Here is a 20,069-nt window from a genome sequence, read left to right on the forward strand (position 1 = left end):
TTCTCAATACTGATTATTTGACCATGGAAAAGAAAGTTGGTACTTTGTAATAAGTAGAATGAAGTAGGTGGGCATTCACCCCATAGAAAACTTTTACTAGTCTCTTTGAACATGATGTCGCTGTTGTCATTAGGTGCTGTTGAGTCCATTCCCACTTATAGCAAACTATTTGTACAACAGATCGAAACATTGCCAGGTCTTTCATCACCTGCACAGTCCTTGCTACAGTGAGCCCATTGTTGCAGCCACTGGGCCAGTCCATTTTGCTGGCGTCTTCCTGTTTTTCACTGACCTTCTTCTTTCCCAGGTATGATACCCTTCTGCAGGCACTGGTTACCCCTGGCAATATGACCAAAGTGCGAGAGGCAAAGTCTCTCCACCCTCACTTCTAAGAACTATTCTGGTTGTACTTCATCCAAGACAGGGTTGTTTGTGCTTCTGGCAGCTCATGGTATATTCAGTATTCTCCACCAACACCATAATTCAAATGCATCAATTCTTCCTCAGTTTTCTTAATTCATTGTCCAACTTGCACATGCAAAACCAATACTCACTGGCATCGAGTCAATTCCAACTCATAGCAACCCCCATTGTGTTTCCAAGGCTGTAAATCTTTACAGAAGTTGATCACCCCATCTTCCTTCCATGCAGCAGCTGACCTTTAGCAGCCAAATGCCTTATCTCCTTTGCCACCAGAGCTCCTTTTTACATGTATATGAGGCAATTAAAAATATCATGGCTTGGGTCAGGCGCATCTTAGTTCTCAAAATGACATCTTTGATTTTTAACACTTTAAAGAGATCTTTGGCAGTAGATTTGTCCAATGTGATATGTTGTTTGATTTCTTAACTACTGCTTCCATGGGCGTTGATTGTAAAATCAGTCAAGTAAAATGAAATTTATGACAACTTCAATCTTTTCTCTGTTGATCATCATGTTGTTTAATGGTCCAGTTGTGAGGATTTTTGTTTTCTTTATGTTGAGGTATAATCCATACTGAACACTGTAGTCTCTTATCTTCATCAGTAAGTGCTTCAAGTCTTCACTTTTAGCAAGCTAGGTTGTGTCATCTGCATATCACAGGTGTTGTTAATGAGTCTTCCTCCAATCCTGCTGCCCCGTTCTTCTTCATATAGAGCAGCTTCTTAAATTATTTGCTCAACATACAGACTAAATATATATGGTGAAAGAATGCAACTCTGATGCATACAACTCTGATGCATACCTTTCCTGAGTTTAAACCATACACTGTCCCCTTGTTCTGTTCAAATGACTGCCTCTTGATCTATGTACAAATTCTGGATGAGATCAATTAGGTGTTCTGGAATTCCAATTCGTTGCAGCGTTACCCATATTTGTTATGATCCACACAGCTGAATGCTTTTACATAGTCAATAAAACAGGTAAATATCTTTGTGGTGTTCTCTGCTTTCAGCCAAGATTCATCTGACATCAGCGATGATACCCCTTGTTCCACATCCTCTTCTGAATCCAGCTTATATTCCTAGTAGTTCCCAGTTGATTTACTGCTATAATCATTTTTGAATTATCTTCAGCAAAATTTTACTTAAATATAATAAACCAAAAAAAACCCAAACTCAGTGCCATCAAATCAATTCCAACTCATAGCAACCCCCCTTGGGTTTCCAGTTGGTAAATCTTTACGGAAGTAGATTGCCCAGTATACCTTCTGCAAAGTGCCTGGTGGGTTTGAACTGCCAGGCTTCTGGTTTGTGGTCAAATGTATTAGGCACTGTGCTACTAGAGCTCCTTTTTTTACTATGATGTTGTTATGTGCCATCGAGTCGGACCCAACTCATAGCAACCCCTCCTTGGGTTTCCAAGGCAGTATCACTACGAAAGTAGATTGCCCCATCTTCCTTCCAAGGAGTGGCTATGATAGTGAATGTAAAATCAGACATGCCACATTTACTGTGAACATATTTTTATAGCCCCTTTAAAATAGCTTTTTGCTCTTTAGTATATAGTTAACCTGATAAAAATGAAGATGCTTTTAGAATTAATGGTATATCTCTACCAGAAAATTATATATTTAATCAAATTATATATCCATTGTCCCCAAAGAGATTTTATTTTTTATTAACATTACAGTCAGTAATGCTAATTTGTCACATTTATATTATCATGTGAATAGTGTTCCTTTATACATTTAGTTCCCTGATATTTTCAGTACATGGAAATTATATATTGAGGGGAAGGGGAGCAAAATAATTTAAATATTCTAAGGTAAATTCCATGCTATAGCCAAAAATTCTTGAAAGCTGGTTTTATTCTATAAAAACAGACAAAACCCTTAAAAGCTTGTGAGCAGTCACCTAAGAAGCAGCTCCTGGTCTCTTCCCACCTGGAGCTAAAGAGAAAGAAGATAATCTAAGACTCAGGAGGCAATTAGTCCAAAGGACTAATGACCCACATGAACCACAGTCTCCTCTAAATTAAAAACAGAAGAGCTAAATGGTGCCCGGCTACCACTGCTGTTCATGCTGACTGGGACCAGAATAAAAGGTCCTGGTTGGAATGGGTAAAAATACAGAACAAAATTCAAATTCAAAAACTAAGACTTGACTTACTGGTCTGAAAGGGATTGGAGGAACACCTGAGACTATAGCCATAAGACAATAACTTGAAACTGAAGACACTCCCAGAGGCCACCTATCAGCAAAATAATAGATGGGCCTATAAAATAAATAATACACACTCATAAAGAATGTGCTCCTTAGAACAATCAACTGTACAAAACCAAAAGGACAGCATTGCCCAAAACCAAAGATGAGAAGGCAAGGAAAAAAACCCCCCACTGCCATCGAGTGATTCTTGCTTATAGCGACCCTATCAGAAAGACTAGAACTGCTCCATAGGCTTCCCAAGGCTGTAAATCTTCACAGAAGCAGACTGCTGTGAGAAATATTTCTCCCACAGAGAGGGTGGTAAGTTTGAACTACAGACCTTTTGGTTAGCAACCCAAAGCTTTAACAACAGTGCCACCAGAGCTCCTTGAGAATGCAGAGAGAGATGACAAAACTCAATGAATGGAAACAAAGAACCCATGAAGAGATGGAAAGAGTGCTAACACATTGCAGGCATTATAACTAATGTCATGGAACAATTTGTGTATGAATTGTTGACTAGAAAACGAATTTGCTATATAAACTTTCACCTAAAGCACAATAAAATGTTCAAAAAAAGACAAAACTATAAATCAGGTCTTTATGTTCAATGTCAGTATTAGTATTCCCTTTCAAGAAACATGATGGGAATTTATTTCATTGAATTAGGTAGGAATTTCTTCTGTAATCCTCTCCTTACTCCCTCTCCATGATTATGTGTCAATCCCATGTGTCTGGTTTTGAATGAACAGTTCATTTGGGAGGGTGGCAGAATCCCTGGGTCCTGTGTTGTCCGTTATCCCAACTATAAAGTCTATACTACCGAATCAGGTGACTGACAACTGAAATTAAATTGTAGACAGGATATTTTCATTACCAAAGAAAACAGTCCTTAGACCACAAAAAAGTAAATATGGTAGGGCTACATGAGACGATCTTTTTTATTGCTTATTATTTTGTGTGAATAAATGAATCATGTTGTTAGAGGGCTTAGCTTATCTAGGTGTTCAGGAATGACTATTAAATCATCTCCAACAAGTTAACCTGGCATGTAGCATCAAGATTTTATTACAGTTACTGCCTAATTTTTAAAATTAGCATCAATTTGAAACAAAATCACATATGAGCATTCATTGTGATAGTTGTGTTTGGTGATTCATGTAGTATTCTACTACCTCATCGCTTTCAAAAATGACATCTTCATAGTTAGTTTTCTAAATTACTGCTCTTGTATTTATTATGCTAAGTTAGTTTATAATAAGCAGTATTTATATGTTTATCTTAAACAGTTATGCAGTTATCACATGGGAAGTCTTATCCAGAAAGCAGCCTTTTGAAGGTAAGTGTACTTTGACTTTGTTCTTCTCAGTAACATCACATTGGTCCATCACACTCAGAACCCTGTAAAACTGATCTTATTTTAAATCTTCCTACCTTATTTTAAATCTTCCTACCTTATTTTAAGGGAGCTCTTGTAGCATAGTGCCTAAGGCACTTGACTGCTAACCAGAAGGAAGGCACTTGACTGCTAACCAGAAGGCTGGTGGTTCAAACCCCCCAGCCACTCCTTGGAAGGAAGGTTGGGCAATCTACTTCCGTAGTGATACCGCCTTGGAAATCCAAGGAGGGGTCGCTGTGAGTCAGGACTGACTCCACGGCACATAACAACAACAACAACAACCCTTTATTTTGTGGAAAACACACTATAGAAACATCAGTTTATCAATTGAGGATGTACTGTATAATGGCAAGTATACTGGATTAAGAACCAGAAAAACCTGGATCTTAATTCTTGTTTTTAGCTCTGTGATTAAGCCACTAAATTTCTTGAGTCTTCAGTTTTTCTTCTTAGTCTGTAAAATAAGACTTTAGAAATACAATTATCAAGATCTATTCCACCTGTAAGACTATTTATATGCAAATCTAATTGGTGTTCCTTCTATAAAAACAAAAATACACAAGAGTGCATAAATATGATGGGCACAGGGGAAGGGTTACAGGGTAGGGAGGGGAGGAGACTGGATTAAGGTTGGACATGGTAAATGGGAAGCAAAACTAAATGTACACATAATGTTGAATGTAAAACAAGCTTTTCAAATAAAAAATAAAATAAAAAAGAGCAAAAATAGTGTCTTTTTAATTCTTTAATAATATTGTTTTATTATTATTATTTGAGGTTTGTATAGGTCAGCTTGGAGCTCTGGTGGCGTAGTGCCTAAGTCATTTGACTGCTAACCAGAAGGCTGGTGGTTCAAATCCACCAGCCACTCCTCAGAAGGTTAGTTGAGCAATCTACTTCCGTAGAGATACTGCCTCGGAAACCCAAGGAGGGGTTGCTATGAGTCGGATCCAACTCCACGGCAGTGAGTTTGGTTTTTGGTTATAGGTCAGCTTGCTATTAACAAACAACCCTGAAAATCTCAGTAGCTTACAAAGTAAATATTTATTTCTCACCCACATTGTTTATTAGTTGCTTTGGTCCTTCTTGGCTCTGCTAGTTTCTGCTTGGCTGTCTTGGCTCTGGGCTACTCACATTGTCCAAAGTAAATCACATGGTCAAACCTAAAATTAATAAGGTGAGTGTGTATACTCTTCCCATAGAAGGCAGGCTAGTCATATGACAAAAGCTGGGATATATACTTCTCTTATAGGAAGGGGGTTATGTAATGAGTTATTACTAAAATTTTAAAATTCCCTCATTTACATTTAATTGTTTTAGAATGCATTTAATATACTGAGTCATAAAATATTTCTAATGATGCACTATTTCTGTTTTGATAGAAGTCACCAATCCCTTGCAGATCATGTATAGTGTTTCACAGGGGCATCGCCCTGACACTAATGAAGAAAGTTTACCATTTGATATACCTCACCGAGCACTTATGATCTCTCTAATAGAAAATGGATGGGCACAAAATCCAGACGAAAGACCATCTTTCTCAAGTGAGTGTATGCTTTTAATATGTATCTTTTGAAGTGCAGAAATAGATAATATAATATGAATAAAATATTCCTTTAAAAATCACACAATTTTGATGACTAGCTCCAAGGTTTTTTTAAAAAAAATTCTTTTCACTCTTATTATTCAAATAGTAACTGCTTCTAGAACTGAACTGAATCAAAAGAGATCACATAAGAAGAAGAATAATTCCATTTATGTATTCAACAGATATGAACTGTGGCACTTGACTGCTAACCAGAAAGCTGGTGGTTCAAACCCACCAGCCACTCCTCAGAAGGAAGGTTGGGCAATCCTACTTCCGTAGTGATACTGCCTCGGAAACCCAAGGAGGGGTCGCTATGAGTCAGGGCTGACTCGATGGCACATAACAACAACAACAATAACACATGCTAGGCACTGGACTAAGCTCTGGAAACCGAGTAGTGAGCAAGACAATCTAAGTCTCTACCTTCCTGGAGCTCACATTATAATGAGGAAGGCAGACAGAAAAATATAAAATAAACAAGACACAGATCAGGAAGTGCTATAAGGAAATAAAGGTGGTAGAGTACTTAAGGACAGTGGAGAAAAGCCACACTGAGGCGCAAACATTTGAGCTGAGGTTTGAAACTTGAGAAGGAAGCAGCAATTCACAAGCTGGAGGAAGAGCATTTCAGGCAAAGAAAACAGGGGCGAAGGACATGAATCTGGAAAAAGGAAGGAGTGTGGTTTCTTCAAGGAACAAAGAGAAAGTCTCTGTGGCAGGAATTGGGTGAGCAACAAAGGCAAGAATATGAGATGAGGTTAGAAAGGTAAGGAGGAGACTGTTGACTATCATAAGACGTTTAGATGTTTATTCCAAGGACAATTGAAACGTGTACTCTGCAGGGAAGTTACAGGATCTAATTTAGGTTTTGGAGAAATCACTCTTACCACTTTGTGAAAAAATTGATTGGAGGAGGCAAGACTAGAAGCAAAGAAACCAGGTAGGGGACTCTCTCAGAGTAGTTTTCTAATAAAGGTGATTCTTGAGATAGAAAAGGTAGACAGAATTAAGACACATTTCAGAGGTAGAAAAATAGAAAGTGGAAACTATTAGATATAGGAATAAAGGAAAGGGAGAAATCAAGGATAAATCAAGTCTGGGGCTCAAGCAAGTTAGCATGTTGATACCATTTGCTGAGATGAAGAAAACTGAGGGAGGAATACGTTGAGGAAGGGTAGAGTGAGGAGCCTCACATTGCAAAATGGAAATGTGAGATGCTGTTGAATATGTAAGTGGAGATTCCAGGTGCATAGTTGGTTGCATTTCAGCATGGACTCTGGAGTCCTAAGGCCTACGTTCAAATTGGGCACATTCACTATTTGCCAGTCTATAAATGTTGTTATTTAGTGCCGTGAATTCAGTTCTGACTCATAGCTAACCTGTAGAACAGAGTAGAACTGCCTAATAGAGTTTCTTAGACTATAATCTTTATGAGAGATCACCAGCTCTTTCCTCCCAGGGAGCAGCTGGTGGGCTTGAACTGCCAACCTTTTGATTACCAGACCTTAACCTTGTGCCATCAGGGTTCCCTCGTCCATAAACAGGTAATTCTAGTTGCATTTTGTCATGATTACTATTACTACTGCAGTTTATTAATTGGGTGCTTATGGAGAAGCTAGGGCTCCAGATGTAAAATACAGAGTAACTAACATACAGATGGTGTGTGAAGCCATGACCTAGACTAGATCATCTCAGGTAAGAATATAGATAGTGAAGAATAAAGGGCCCAGGCTAGACTTCAGAGGTGTTCCAATAGTTAGAAATTGAGTAAGGTAAGAAGAATCAGCAAAAGATGAATCACATACGGTCCTTCATGTGAACATGTTTTCATTTCTGTTAGGGGTGTATAGTAGATTTATGTTTAATTTTCTAAAAAGGTGCCAAACTGTTTTCCAAAGTGGCAGTATCATTTTACAATCTCATCAGCAATGTACGAGAATTTGAGTTTCTCAACATCATTGTCAATACTTCTTATTGTATGTCTTTTTAATTATTACCATTTACCATTTTAGTGGATATTTTTAGTGGATATGAAGTAGTTTTGATTTGCATTTCCCTAATGACCCTGATGGCACATAACAACAACAACAACGACTAATGAATTTAAATATCTTTTTGTGTGCTGATTAGCTATTTATATATCTTCTTTCAGTGAAATGTCTGTTCACATCTTTTGCCCATTTTCTAATTGGGACATCTTATTACTGATTTGTTGTTGTTATGTTGTTATGTGCCGTCGAGTCAAACCCGACTCATAGCGACCCCTCCTTGGGTTTCCGAGGCAGTATCACTACGGAAGTAGGATCGCCTAACCTTCCTTCCGAGGAGTGGCTGGTGGGTTTGAACCGCCAGCCGTCTGGTTAGCAGGCAAGTGTCTTAGCCACTATGTTTTTTACATATTCTATTCTAAGGAGTTCTAGTGATATAGTGGGTAAGGCATTTGTCTGCTAACCAGAAAGTCAGGGTTTCAAACCTACCAGATGCTGTCTGCAGGAGGAAGATGAGGCCATCTACTTCTGTAAAGATTTACAGCTTTGGAAACCCAATGGGGTTTGCAATGACTCTGAATTGACTTGATGGCAGTGGGTTTGGTTTTTGGTTTGTGTATTCTCAATACAAGACCTTTAGCAAATACATGATTTGCAAATATGTTCTCAGTCTGTGGGTTGTCTTTTTATCTTTTCTTAATAGTGTCTTTTCAAATACAAATGTTTTCATTGTTTTTAAGTCCAATTTATGTTTTTTTTCTTTTATAGTTCATGCTTTTGAGTTAAATTTAAGAATTCTTTTCCTAACCCAAGGTCATGAAGATATTCTTCTATGTAAACTTCTAAAACTGTTGTAGCTTTATTTCATACATGTAGGTCCATGGTCCATTTTGAGTTTATTTCTATGTATTGTGTGCAAGAAGGGCCCAAATTTGCCAGTTTGCTTGTGGATATCCAATTTTCAGAGAACCATCTGTTCCTAAGACTGTCTTTTCCCCAGTGTTAGGGGAAGACTTAGGGTGCCATTTACCTTGGCACCTTTGACCAAAATCAATTAACCATAATTGTAAGGGTTTATTTTCAGACTCTAATTTCTATTCCATTCAGTTATCTGTCTGTTATTATGCCAGTATTCAAAGCTCTTAAGACAGTTGAAAGTTTAGGGAAGAATTGACTCGGAGCCTTACCAGTTCAGTGTTAGCATTTGCATTTTTTTCAGTTTAATGATTAGAAACAATCTGAACTCAAATTGTATTTTTATTTCTTTATTTAGAATGTTTAATAGAACTTGAACCAATTCTGAGAACATTTGATGAAATAACTTTCCTTGAAGCTGTTATTCAACTAAAGAAAACAAAGGTAAATTGGCAAATGAAATGTTAGAAATTAGAATTTTATAGAATTGTGTTACTTCCAGTCTTAGTTATCTAGTGCTTGTATAAGGGAAACACCACAGTGGTTAGCTTTAATGAACACAAATTTATCTTCTCACAGTTTAGGAGGCCAGAAGTTTAAATTAGGGTGCCGGCTCTCCAGGAAGGCTTTCTCTGTCTCTGTCAGCTCTGGACGAAGGGCCTTGTTTCTTTCCAGCTTCTTGTTTTTTGGAGATCTCATGGGGTGTGGCCATCTGTCTTCCCCAATCTCTACTTTCTTGCTTGCCTGCTTGCTCAATCTGTTCTCTTTATATCTCAAAAGAGGTTCACTTAAAATACACCCTATACTAATACTAGTATTAGTGTTATCAACATAACAAAGAAACCCCATTCCCTAATGGGATCATAATACAGGTATAGGGGCTAGGGTTTACAACACATGCTTTGGGAGGATACAATTCAATCTATAGCACTACCCATGGAGATTTTTAATGTTCTTTTGTTTTCATCTGTATACATAGACTATAGTTTGGGGAGGAGAGTTTACCAGAGACTATGAATGCTATCTTTTCTTGGTCACCGAAATGATTTTGTATTTTATTCAAATACACCTTCAGATTTCAAAGACCTTTCCAGAACTCTCATATATCATATGAAAGTTTAAAATGAGTAATGAATATTGGTACTATACAATGAGTACCCTGAATTTTCAGAAGTTTATTTTAATCTATATTTATTTATGTAAAATTTAATAACTACAGATTAATAATAGGAGCTCTGGTAGCATAGTGCCTAAGACACTTGACTGCTAACCAGAAGGCTGGCGGTTCAAACCCACCAGCCACTTCTTGGAATGAAGGTTAGGCAATCTACTTCCATTGTAATACTGCCTCGGGGGGAAGGGTCTCTATGAGTCGGGGCCGACTCGACGGCACATAACAACAACAACAAATTAATAAATGTTTGGGTTCTTGCACTTCTCTTTATTTACTGGGCTTTTCTGAGATTTACTGCTGAAATAAGCTGTATAATTTCTATTAATAATTGAGACCAAAATATGTATTTTTTAACTGTTTACTTGTATTATTTCATTCTCCCACTCAAACACTTCATGTTGCATTGACCAAATAAGCAGTTAATATAAAGTACCTAGGAGAGTTGTCTCCTTTATTTGATCCTGCTCTTGTAGATCAGAAGAACAACTGAAGGGATCTATTATTAAAGCATTTTCTTAGTATTACTAAAAGTTGCTTAAAAAGTAACAACAGTCTGTTAGGGACAAAATAAGCATAATTTATCACTAATGTCAGGTGTCATTAAGTTGCATTTGTTGTATGATAATGACAATCATCAGTTTAGCCAAATTCTTCAGTTATAAACAAGCACAACGTGCAGATTTTTAAAACTTGCCATGGAGTTGATTCCTACTCGTAGCAACTCTATAGGGCAGAGTAGAACTGCCCCACAAAGTTTCCAAGGCTGTAAATCTTTACAGAAGCCACACCTTTCTCCTACAGAGCAGTAGGCAGGTTCCAACTACCAACCCTTCAGTTAGCAGACTTATGACTAAATGGCATTGCATGCCTCTTGCTGTTTGCTGGATCTATTTACATAACCTTTGGTTAAAAAGAGAAGTACATAAAGGAAACAACCGTTCTTACCCAAACTAAAAGTGGATGGAGGCAATGTTAATACAATTTTAGAAGAAACTAAAGAGGAGCTGTGTTTTAGTTCTTCTGATAATTTTTCATTCACTTCTCCACTTCTGAGTAGGTATACTTTTTCAGAATATTCCAATTTCTCCTCTTCTGAGGAGATACAAACTTCTGGTAATATTTTTTTTTTCACTTTCTCTTTTAAGTTCTCTTTTTTCTCCTCACAGTATTCTCATTTGTTTTTTTTTCCTCATCTTCTAAACAGTGGTAGACGAAAAGAGTCCATTTTGTTCTTTATGAAATGGAAATGAACCATTCTACTTCCTTTTTTGTCCCCAAAAGAATTAAAACACTAGGGTCTATATCAGGGAGCTCTGGTAGCATAGTGGCTAAGGCACTTGATTGCTAACCAGAAGGCTAGCAGTTCAAACCCACCAGCCACTCCTCAGAAGGAAGATGGGGCAATCTACTTCTGTAGTGATACTGCCTCGGAAACCCAAGGAGGGGTCGCTATGAGTCGGACTCAACGGCACATAACAACAACAACAGGGTCTATATCTAAGATGGCTAGTTTTTTTTTTAAAAAAATTGCTTAAGTAAAGTAATTTAAATTGTGTATGTTTAAGTACTTTAGTGGGAGCTCTGGTAGCATAGTGGCTAAGACACTTGCCTGCTAACCAGACGGCTGGCGGTTCAAACCCACCAGCCACTCCTCGGAAGGAAGGTTAGGCGATCCTACTTCCGTAGTGATACTGCCTCGGAAACCCAAGGAGGGGTCGCTATGAGTCGGGGCCGACTCCACGGCACATAACAACAACAACAACAAGTACTTTAGTATTTTAAATAATAATAGCCTAAGGAGTTCTGGTGGTGTAGTGCCTAAGGCAGTTATTTGTCTGCTAACCCACCAGCCTTTGGAGATCTACTTCCTAGTAATACAGCCTTGGAAACCCAAGGAGAGTTTGGTTTTTGGTTTGGTTATGGTGCTTATTGTTTTAAGTTGCCGCATTGTTTTCACTTAGAGTTTTTTTTTTTTTTTTCTTTTCTTTTCTTAAACCCTTGTTTCAATCCTGGGAACCTTGTAAGGTAGTATCTCCACTTTATAGATAACTAGGGTATAGGGAAGGTAGTCACTTAAATGCATCCCTCATAATGAATTAGTGGTTGCACCAAGAGTAGGATACAAATTTAATATTTTTCATAAAGAAATTTCTGAAATAAAAACCACTCTGTAAGGTGACTTATTTTGTTTGAGTCTCATATTTTTTCAGTTCTTTGAACCAATTTCTATAATTCATATTTTCTGCAAATAACGTTTCCTATGTTTTGAATAGTAAAAATTAAACCAAAAACATGTATTTTCTTAATATTTCATTTAATTTCTTCCCAGGCACTGATTAATTAGTTTGTAATCAATTTGTATTATCATCAGTGATCAGTTGTGAAAAACTATGACTAATTCAAGGATATTGCATTATGAGAAATATTTTGGTGAATTTTACAAGCACAGAAATACTTTACATGACAATTCTGAAGACTAAAGGATCATATAAAAATATTTAACAAAGTACATGTAGAGATGAATAGAAGATCGTTTTTCTACTAATGTTCCTTACCCATCATGGAGCAGGCAATCATAAATGCAAATGCTGTAGGGCTGGAAATGGATCCCACCAGTTCTGACAGGCGGTTGGTATTGTGTTGATCTGTGGCTATGTTTACAAGTCACTCACCACTAATGGCAGCCCATTTAAGCCTGGCTTAAAATCACTGATTTTTTATACAAATGTGCAGTGTTTAAATTAATCATTTTCATAATACTTCCTCCTCACTGACGTCGAGTTGGTTCCAACTCATAGCAACCCCTCCCTGGGTTTCCAAGGCAGTATTGCTACAAAAGTAGATTGTTCAAACTTTCTTCCAAAGAGTAGCTGGTGGGTTTGACCTGCCAACCTTCTGGTTAGCAGTCAAATGCCTTAGGCACTATGCCACCAGAGCTCCTCATTTTCATAATAGCTACCTTTTATTGACTGCATCCTTAGTCATCTTATGGCTCTTTTCGCATGAATTCACAATACTCCTGCAAAATGGGTATTATTACCTCCAACTTATTTAACTGCTAACCAGGAGGTTGACAGTTCAAACCCACCAGTTGTTCTGCAGAAGGAAAATAGCGCAAGCTACTTCTGTAAAGATTTACCACTTCAGAAACCCAGTGCAGGTTACTATGAGTCAGAATTGACTTGATGGCAGTGAGTTACTTTCGTTTTGTTTTCTAAAACTGAGAGTACGTCTCTTGCCCAAGAACAAACAGGTATCTTGACCTTCTAAACCAGATCTTATACTTTGCCTGCATCATTCCATTTTGGCACACTGCCTCCATTTTTTATCTATAAAATGAAAATATTAATAATAGTTATAAGATCAGTAACTAATATATAGTAAATGCTTAATAGTTATTGACAGGCAGACATACAAACTGCAATTGTTAAAATATCTTGTTTGTAATAGACACGTTATATACATTATCTTATTTAATCCCCAGAAAAGTCCTGCAAGTAGATATTTTTCCCTTTTTACAGATGAAATCCTGAGACTCTGAGAGATCAGTAATTTGCTTGAGGTAACCAATAAGAAGAAGCTGAATTCAAAATCTGTGTCTCTAAAGCTTTTTCTCCTATTCTACACCATCTCTACCTTTAAGTTATATATCATATCCTCAATTGATTAAAATTTCCTTCCATTGATTTTCTATAAACATAAAATATGATTAAATAGAATGCATTTGATAGCTAACCAGAAGGCTGGTGGTTCAAACCCACAAGCCACTCCTCAGAAGGAAGACTGGGCAATCTACTTCTGTAGAGATACCATCTCGGAAGCCCAAGGAGGGGTCCCTATGAGTCGGATTCGACTCGATGGCCGTGAGTTTGGTTTGTTTTTTTGGTTTTAGAATGTATTTTACTTTATAATTTTCTAACACTTCTAATTGAAGTACATATATGTATTCATTTCAATTACAGAATAATACAAGTACTATTCTCTTATGTGACAAGAAGAAAATGGAGTTATCTATGAGCATTGCCGTAAATCATAGTCCACAGGAGGTAAAATAAATAAATAAATAAGAATTAAGTGATAAAACGCAGGCTATGAGAATATGATAAATCATTTATTCTAATTCCTTTCTTTAGAAGGGAAAATAAAGCCCAGAAAGATTTTAGGATTTAATTAGTCTCCAACTTGAAACCCATCTTTCCTAGTTTTCCATTCATTGCTCATTCCATCCCATCCCATCCCATCAAGTTCTTGCTTTTTTTGGCACTGACTTGTGTCCCTGTTCATTGTTCTATACAATCAATGATGTTCCAAGGTAGTATGCAAGCAAGTCATTGATTATAGTTCTATCATATTTATGCCTCTTTATCCAATGTAACATGGCTATAATAAATGCCTTTTTTTTTTATCTTTTATGACAATCAGTAAAAGGAAAAATCTATCAGAGAAGAAGTATTTCTCTAGTAGCATTAATTTAGGCTTACTTCTTATTAATAATTTCTTCAAACTATATAAGATATATTCATGTTACAGATTAACAAAAATGAACATCAAAGCATAATACTTGGTTTTTCAGTTACCTTTACATACATTAGCTCATTTGATTCTTCAGTCCATGTAGATACATTTTTAGAGAGAAATTACAAAGACCCTGAGACAGTTTAAATTCCTCGTGCAATGTTAGCTGCTAATTTCATGACAGATCCAGGAGGGAAACCAGGTTCTCCATTACTTTTTCCATGGTTTCCTCCCCTTCTGTGTTGAAGGAACCTGAGAAACAAGCATTTTCTCGAAATCTGTAAGTAAGCATCACTGCAGATTTTAAATTCCTCATCCACTATTCTAGCCATTGAACAGAAACCCTGAGAATATGTACAAAATACTGGGAAAAAATACTTTAATATATTTAATTACGGTCTCATTTCCCCCATCTCAGTGAAAAATAAGTTCATCTTTGTTGATTATGCTATAGATGTGTTTCCTTTATTTCATAAGACATAATTTATAGTAGTTTTGATTTGGTTTGTAACAAAGCAAAAGCAATAACTCTTTAGAAAATAAAGTTGTATAACTTTTTGAATGATGTTTTTATTAACCTAAATCCTCTACTCATTTTAGGAATCGTGTGGATCCTCTCAACTCCATAAAAGTAGTGTTTTTCCTGGAACCTCAACATCCCTGTCAACTCAAGACAGTGAATTTTTATCTAGTACGTAAATTTTCCAGTCAATATCAACTTGCAAGTTTTCTTTTTCTTCCCTTTCTATATCATGTTGTTAGCAAGCAGTCATGGCTTACATGGAGCATGCTTTCATTTGTATTCATAACTCATTTTCAAAGGTGACAGGGTCTAAAAATATGTTGATAGTGGTAGGATATGCAACAATACATTAAGCATTACAAGGCAGGGTATTAGATACTTTGGAAAGATATCAAAAAAAAAAAAAAAAAATTCCCTTGTAAGGAAGCAGAGAAATGTTTCTAGGTAACCACTATAAGGTTGGAAGTGTTGTGTTATAAGAGAGATAGGGATATAAGAGCTATGATAGTACAGAGGAAAAGTAACACTGTTTATAAAGTATTTTCATAACCACTTCTCAGGTAGCTATCCCTCATTTACAGGTTAAGAAACTTCTGGATCACATAGCAAGTAGGTGGAAGATCCAAGACTTGAAGCTAGGTGTTCTGGTAGAGATTCTATGTCATCCCACCACACCACGTTATCATCATGAAGAAATAATTTTGGGCTTACAGTTGGGCTTATATAAAAGACTGACACTGCAGGCAAAGGGAACAGCATAGAGGCAGCACAGAGACAGTGGCAATTTTGTTTAGCTGGTCAACGGATTAATGAAAGAGGGAAATAAGGTTAGAAAGATAGGTTGGAGAATCCATTGAGAATTCTAACACTTAGCTATTTGGACTTCTTTTCCATGGGTAGGCAAGAACTATTGCAAATTTTTGAAGAAGGATATGACATGATAAGACTTTTCTGCTTTAAGAAAAGTCATTCTGGCTGGTAAACTAAGACACTGTAGAAAAGAAAGGACGCTTGAGGTGGAGAGACCAGTTAGGAGACTATTACTGTAGTGCACAGGAGAGATTATGAGACAGCGAATTCAGAGTTTATGAGAATTATAAAAGTTTTTCAGTGCATCTTGCAAAATATCTCTTACTCCACCTCATGAAGAGAGAGGTAGAATAAAAGATGTTTTAGAGGATGCACTGATAAACTTCAATTTTTCATTTGTAGAAAGATGAAAGAAAAAAAGATAAAGGTGAATACATTTATTAATAAGCATAGGTGACTGGAAAAACATTAGTACCATTAAAAGAAATAGGAAACAAAACAGATTTTAGGGTTAAGATTAATACTTCATAATTATTTTTTTTTAATTTCAGGTGCTGGCAGGGCATGTAAGGGTGATGTCAAGTAGGGTGTTGGAAATGTAAGACTGATGTTCAAGGAAGATGGAAAATTCTATTACGTGCATTTGGCAATAGAGGTGATGATTGAGGCCCTAAGATAGAGTAGAATTGCCAGAGTAGAATGTAGAAAAACACACATCTTTTGCAGATGCAGAGGAGATACTATAAGGGCAGAGAAAGGAAGAAGACACAGATGAAGAAACATATGACTATGTGAAGAAGCAAAAGTCCATGATTTATAATTTTCTTAGAAGTATAGGAAAACATTTGGTAGAAAGCCTTTTGTGTTCTAAAAATATTTACTTGTGGAATTAGGTTTCTGAGACTTTAATTGCAGTGAAAAACTAAAGACATTGGTGCCTACCCTCTATATGACCAAGATGTTGATTATGTGGATTTTAGCTAATAGGAATATCTAAAGAATATTCTATCCCTAATGAAGATACTGTCTTTTATAGGAAAAACTCAAGATTATTCTTCAATGCTACAGCACCATCCGGTAAATCATAGTTGGGAAAGTAACATTTCTCCAGCTCAAGGGCCTAAATTCTGTGATCACAAGAGCACACCACGCACTTTAGCAGTAATAAATCTACTGTCAGCTGGGGGACATTCAGGTATGTATTACTGTGAGACACTTTGGAAGTGATGCCATTTACTCTCCAAATATATGCTTAACAGATTTGCCATATAATAAGTTTTACTTGTCTTTATTTCCTCAGTAGTGTAAATACATACCTTCTTAAGTAGGAGAGCACTTCTAACCCCCAAAAATACAAGTGCTAATATGTAATAATAGTCCCAAGAGATATCCCATGAACATCTGACTGTGGAGAGCTTACTAAAAGGAGATGTTATTGAGTCTGTTTCTAAAGGTAAAGTTTCTTGTTTTAATTAGCAAACATACAGGTATCCTTTATATTAAAAAAAAAAAAAAAAAAAAAGACAACTGAAGAGAATAAAGTGGTTTTTGCCCCATGATTTATAACACATACAAAGGCAGTACTTTCTTTGTTTTTGTTTTTGTTTTTGTTTTTTTGGGGGGGAGAGAGGCTGTCTTATTTTTTCTTGTGATGAATATATATATAACAAAATATATAATTTCAACATTTTTATATGTATAATTCACTCACATTAATTGTTTTCATCATACTGTGTTACAGTCACCACTATCCTTTCTCAGATTTTTCCATCATCCTTAACAGAAGCTTAGTGCCCCATCAAACAATAACTCTTGGTAACCACTAATAGACTTTTGTTTCTCTACATTTGCCTACTTAGAATATAGCAAATTTTTTATTAATTGTGATTTAGATGAAAATGTATACAATAAATTGGTTTTCCATTCAACAATTCATACACATTTTGTTTTGTGACATCCATTGCAATCCCACAACGTAATAGTACTCTTCCCACTTCCTCCCTGTGGTTACCATTTCCCTTCTTACCTAACTGTTCCTGCCTTCTGAGCCTTGTAACTGGACAAGTGCTCCCCTTTCAATCTCATATGGCTGATTGTTCTAATGAGTGCTTACTTCTCTGGTGTTATTGTTCACCCTGCACGCCTGTCTATTGTTTGGCTGAAAGTTGGAGGGTAACTAAGGGCTATAGTCTTAAGGGTTCCATTAGTCTCTATCAGCCAGTAAGCCTGGTCGTTTTACTGTTTTGAGTTTTGTTCCACATTTTTCTCCCTCTCTATCCTGTTGTGATCCCTTTTAGAACAGTCAGCAGTGGTAGCCAGGCACCATCTAGTTCTTCTGGTCTCAGGGTTATAGAGGCTGGGGTCATGTGGTCCATTAGTTCTTTGGACTAATTCCATGTGTCTTTGATTTTCTTCACTCTTCTTTGCTCTAGATGGAGAGAGACCAATAGATTCACCTTAGATGGGTGCTCATAAGCTTTTAAGACCCCAGTCACTACTCACCAAAATATGGTGTAGAACATTGTCTTTGTGGACTATGTTATGCCAATTGACCTTAGCGTCCCCGGAGACTATGGTCCTGAGCCCCCAAGCCCAATGATGCATTCCCTCAAGGTGTTTGCTTATAGCTGAGAAATTTTCATAACTTTGCCCCCACTAAGGTCTGCTGTATTTATGCAGATATTTGCAGCTCATATAAATCCATATGTGGAAATATCCTCTGTCAAATGTATATATATTTGTGGGTGTAGTTCCATCCAAAGGCAGTACCTTATCAAGGCAGGAAGGGAGAGTGAGGAGACAACCCAAAATTTCTGAATATTTCTTGAAAATTAATAGCTTTCCTAAAAGTACCACTATTCTGCATCAGTAGAATTTTAGAAAAATTATTTTCACTCATTGCTATTGATCTTTCCTCACCTTTTTAATTGTTCATTCCTTGCTCTTCTACAGAGCGTCTGCAGCCTGGTGTAGCCCAACAGTGGATCCAGAGTAAAAGGGAAGACATTGTCAACCAAATGACTGAAGCCTGCCTTAACCAATCCCTGGATGCTCTTCTGTCCAGAGATTTGATTATGAAGGAGGATTATGAACTTATAAGTACCAAACCTACAAGGACTTCAAAAGTCAGACAATTACTAGACACCACTGACATCCAAGGAGAAGAATTTGCCAAAGTTATAGTACAAAAGTTGAAAGATAACAAGCAGATGGGTCTTCAACCTTACCCAGAAACACTTACAGTTTCTAGATCATCTACTTTAAATTTATTTCAAAATAAAAGCTTATAAGTGAATGTTTTTTCAAGAAGAAAGTCAATTTTTATAAAATATTATTTTATATCTCAGTTGCTTGATCATATTTGTTTTATAAAATCCATGAATACTAGAATTTTACTGAAGTTTCTTCAGGTAAATAATAGTTTCATCTCATGACATTACAGTATTTTTATTTAAAGTTTTCATTATACTATATAGTGTTCAATTTCTTGTCTATTGTTAATAGTTGTATACTTCTTGCCTATAAAATTCTCTTATGGTATTATGTGTTTCTGATGGGAACTGTCTTCACATTCACTTTCCTTGTGGATTATTTATTACTTCTCTAAGATGCAGTTTGGCTTCAGGCAATATGTCCTTTGACTTACATTAAAGATAGTACAGCGCTCCTACTTTACATTCAAATCCTCTCCAAAAGGTTACTACTCATTTTATAACTCCTTTATCCAGATTATGTTTTTAAATTCAATTTGTTATATCATCTTAAAAAAAAAAAAAAAAACTGTTCCAAAGGTAAAACAATACAATTTATAAAAAGAAAAAAAATGAATCTTTTAACACAGATTTTCCTGCCCTCATTTCTATCCTCCACCCTTCCCACTAACACCAAGTGTAACCAAAGTTACCCTCATGTGAATCCTTCTGCACCTTATGTCCTGCTCGTTTTTTAAAGTATATAATCATGAAGGACAGGAGCTTTTCTTGATATTATTTTTAGCTTTGTAACACATCACACTGCAACTTGCTTTTTCACTTAATAGTACATCTGCCACCTTGTGGGTCAGACACACATCCAACCCATTCTTATCAATTGCTATACAGTATTATCTGGGCAGCTTTTTTTTAATTTTCTTAACTTGTTCACACCAAATTTAGCCCAAACAATAAAGATATGATGTAAGCTCTATTGTTGGGTAATACAATATATCACAAAATAAAAACCAACAAAGAACGGTCATAACAATGCTAAGCAAAGGCAGCAGGAAGACAGGATAAGTTTGAAAGTACAAATTTGAAGCGCCAGACCCCAAACATGAAAAAAATACTGAATAAGAAAAAGATTAGATGTTGCTGAAGAAATGAGATATTTTATTACAAGTAAAATAAACACTTTAATCTTCATTTGGGTGCCTGACATTAACCTGTGGGGCCTCATCATTGTGGCTCTGAGAATATGGAAGTTAATAAAAAGAAAGGAAAACTCAGCATGTGTTACCAAATTCTTTTAAATTATTAGGGAAGATGAACTTTT

At 36.4% G+C, this 20,069-nt stretch overlaps 1 protein-coding gene across 1 annotated transcript in view; it reads left to right on the forward strand.

Annotated features, from left to right (window-relative positions):
* The window catches only part of RIPK2 (receptor interacting serine/threonine kinase 2), a 37,637-nt gene extending 18,808 nt beyond the window's left edge, over window positions 1–18,829 (forward strand). The window contains exons 4-11 of the mRNA XM_042782032.1: window positions 162–307; window positions 3,917–3,966; window positions 5,409–5,570; window positions 8,876–8,961; window positions 13,654–13,737; window positions 14,807–14,897; window positions 16,576–16,734; window positions 18,492–18,829. Coding sequence (XP_042637966.1) covers window positions 162–307; window positions 3,917–3,966; window positions 5,409–5,570; window positions 8,876–8,961; window positions 13,654–13,737; window positions 14,807–14,897; window positions 16,576–16,734; window positions 18,492–18,829 — 1,116 coding nt within the window. The remainder of the gene's footprint in view (window positions 1–161; window positions 308–3,916; window positions 3,967–5,408; window positions 5,571–8,875; window positions 8,962–13,653; window positions 13,738–14,806; window positions 14,898–16,575; window positions 16,735–18,491) is intronic.
* Window positions 18,830–20,069: the final 1,240 nt, after the last annotated feature.

Source organism: Orycteropus afer, unplaced genomic scaffold, assembly GCF_000298275.1.
Source record: "Orycteropus afer afer isolate SDZICR_OR568_19922 unplaced genomic scaffold, OryAfe1.0 scaffold00222, whole genome shotgun sequence".
NCBI classification, from domain to species: Eukaryota; Metazoa; Chordata; class Mammalia; order Tubulidentata; family Orycteropodidae; genus Orycteropus; species Orycteropus afer.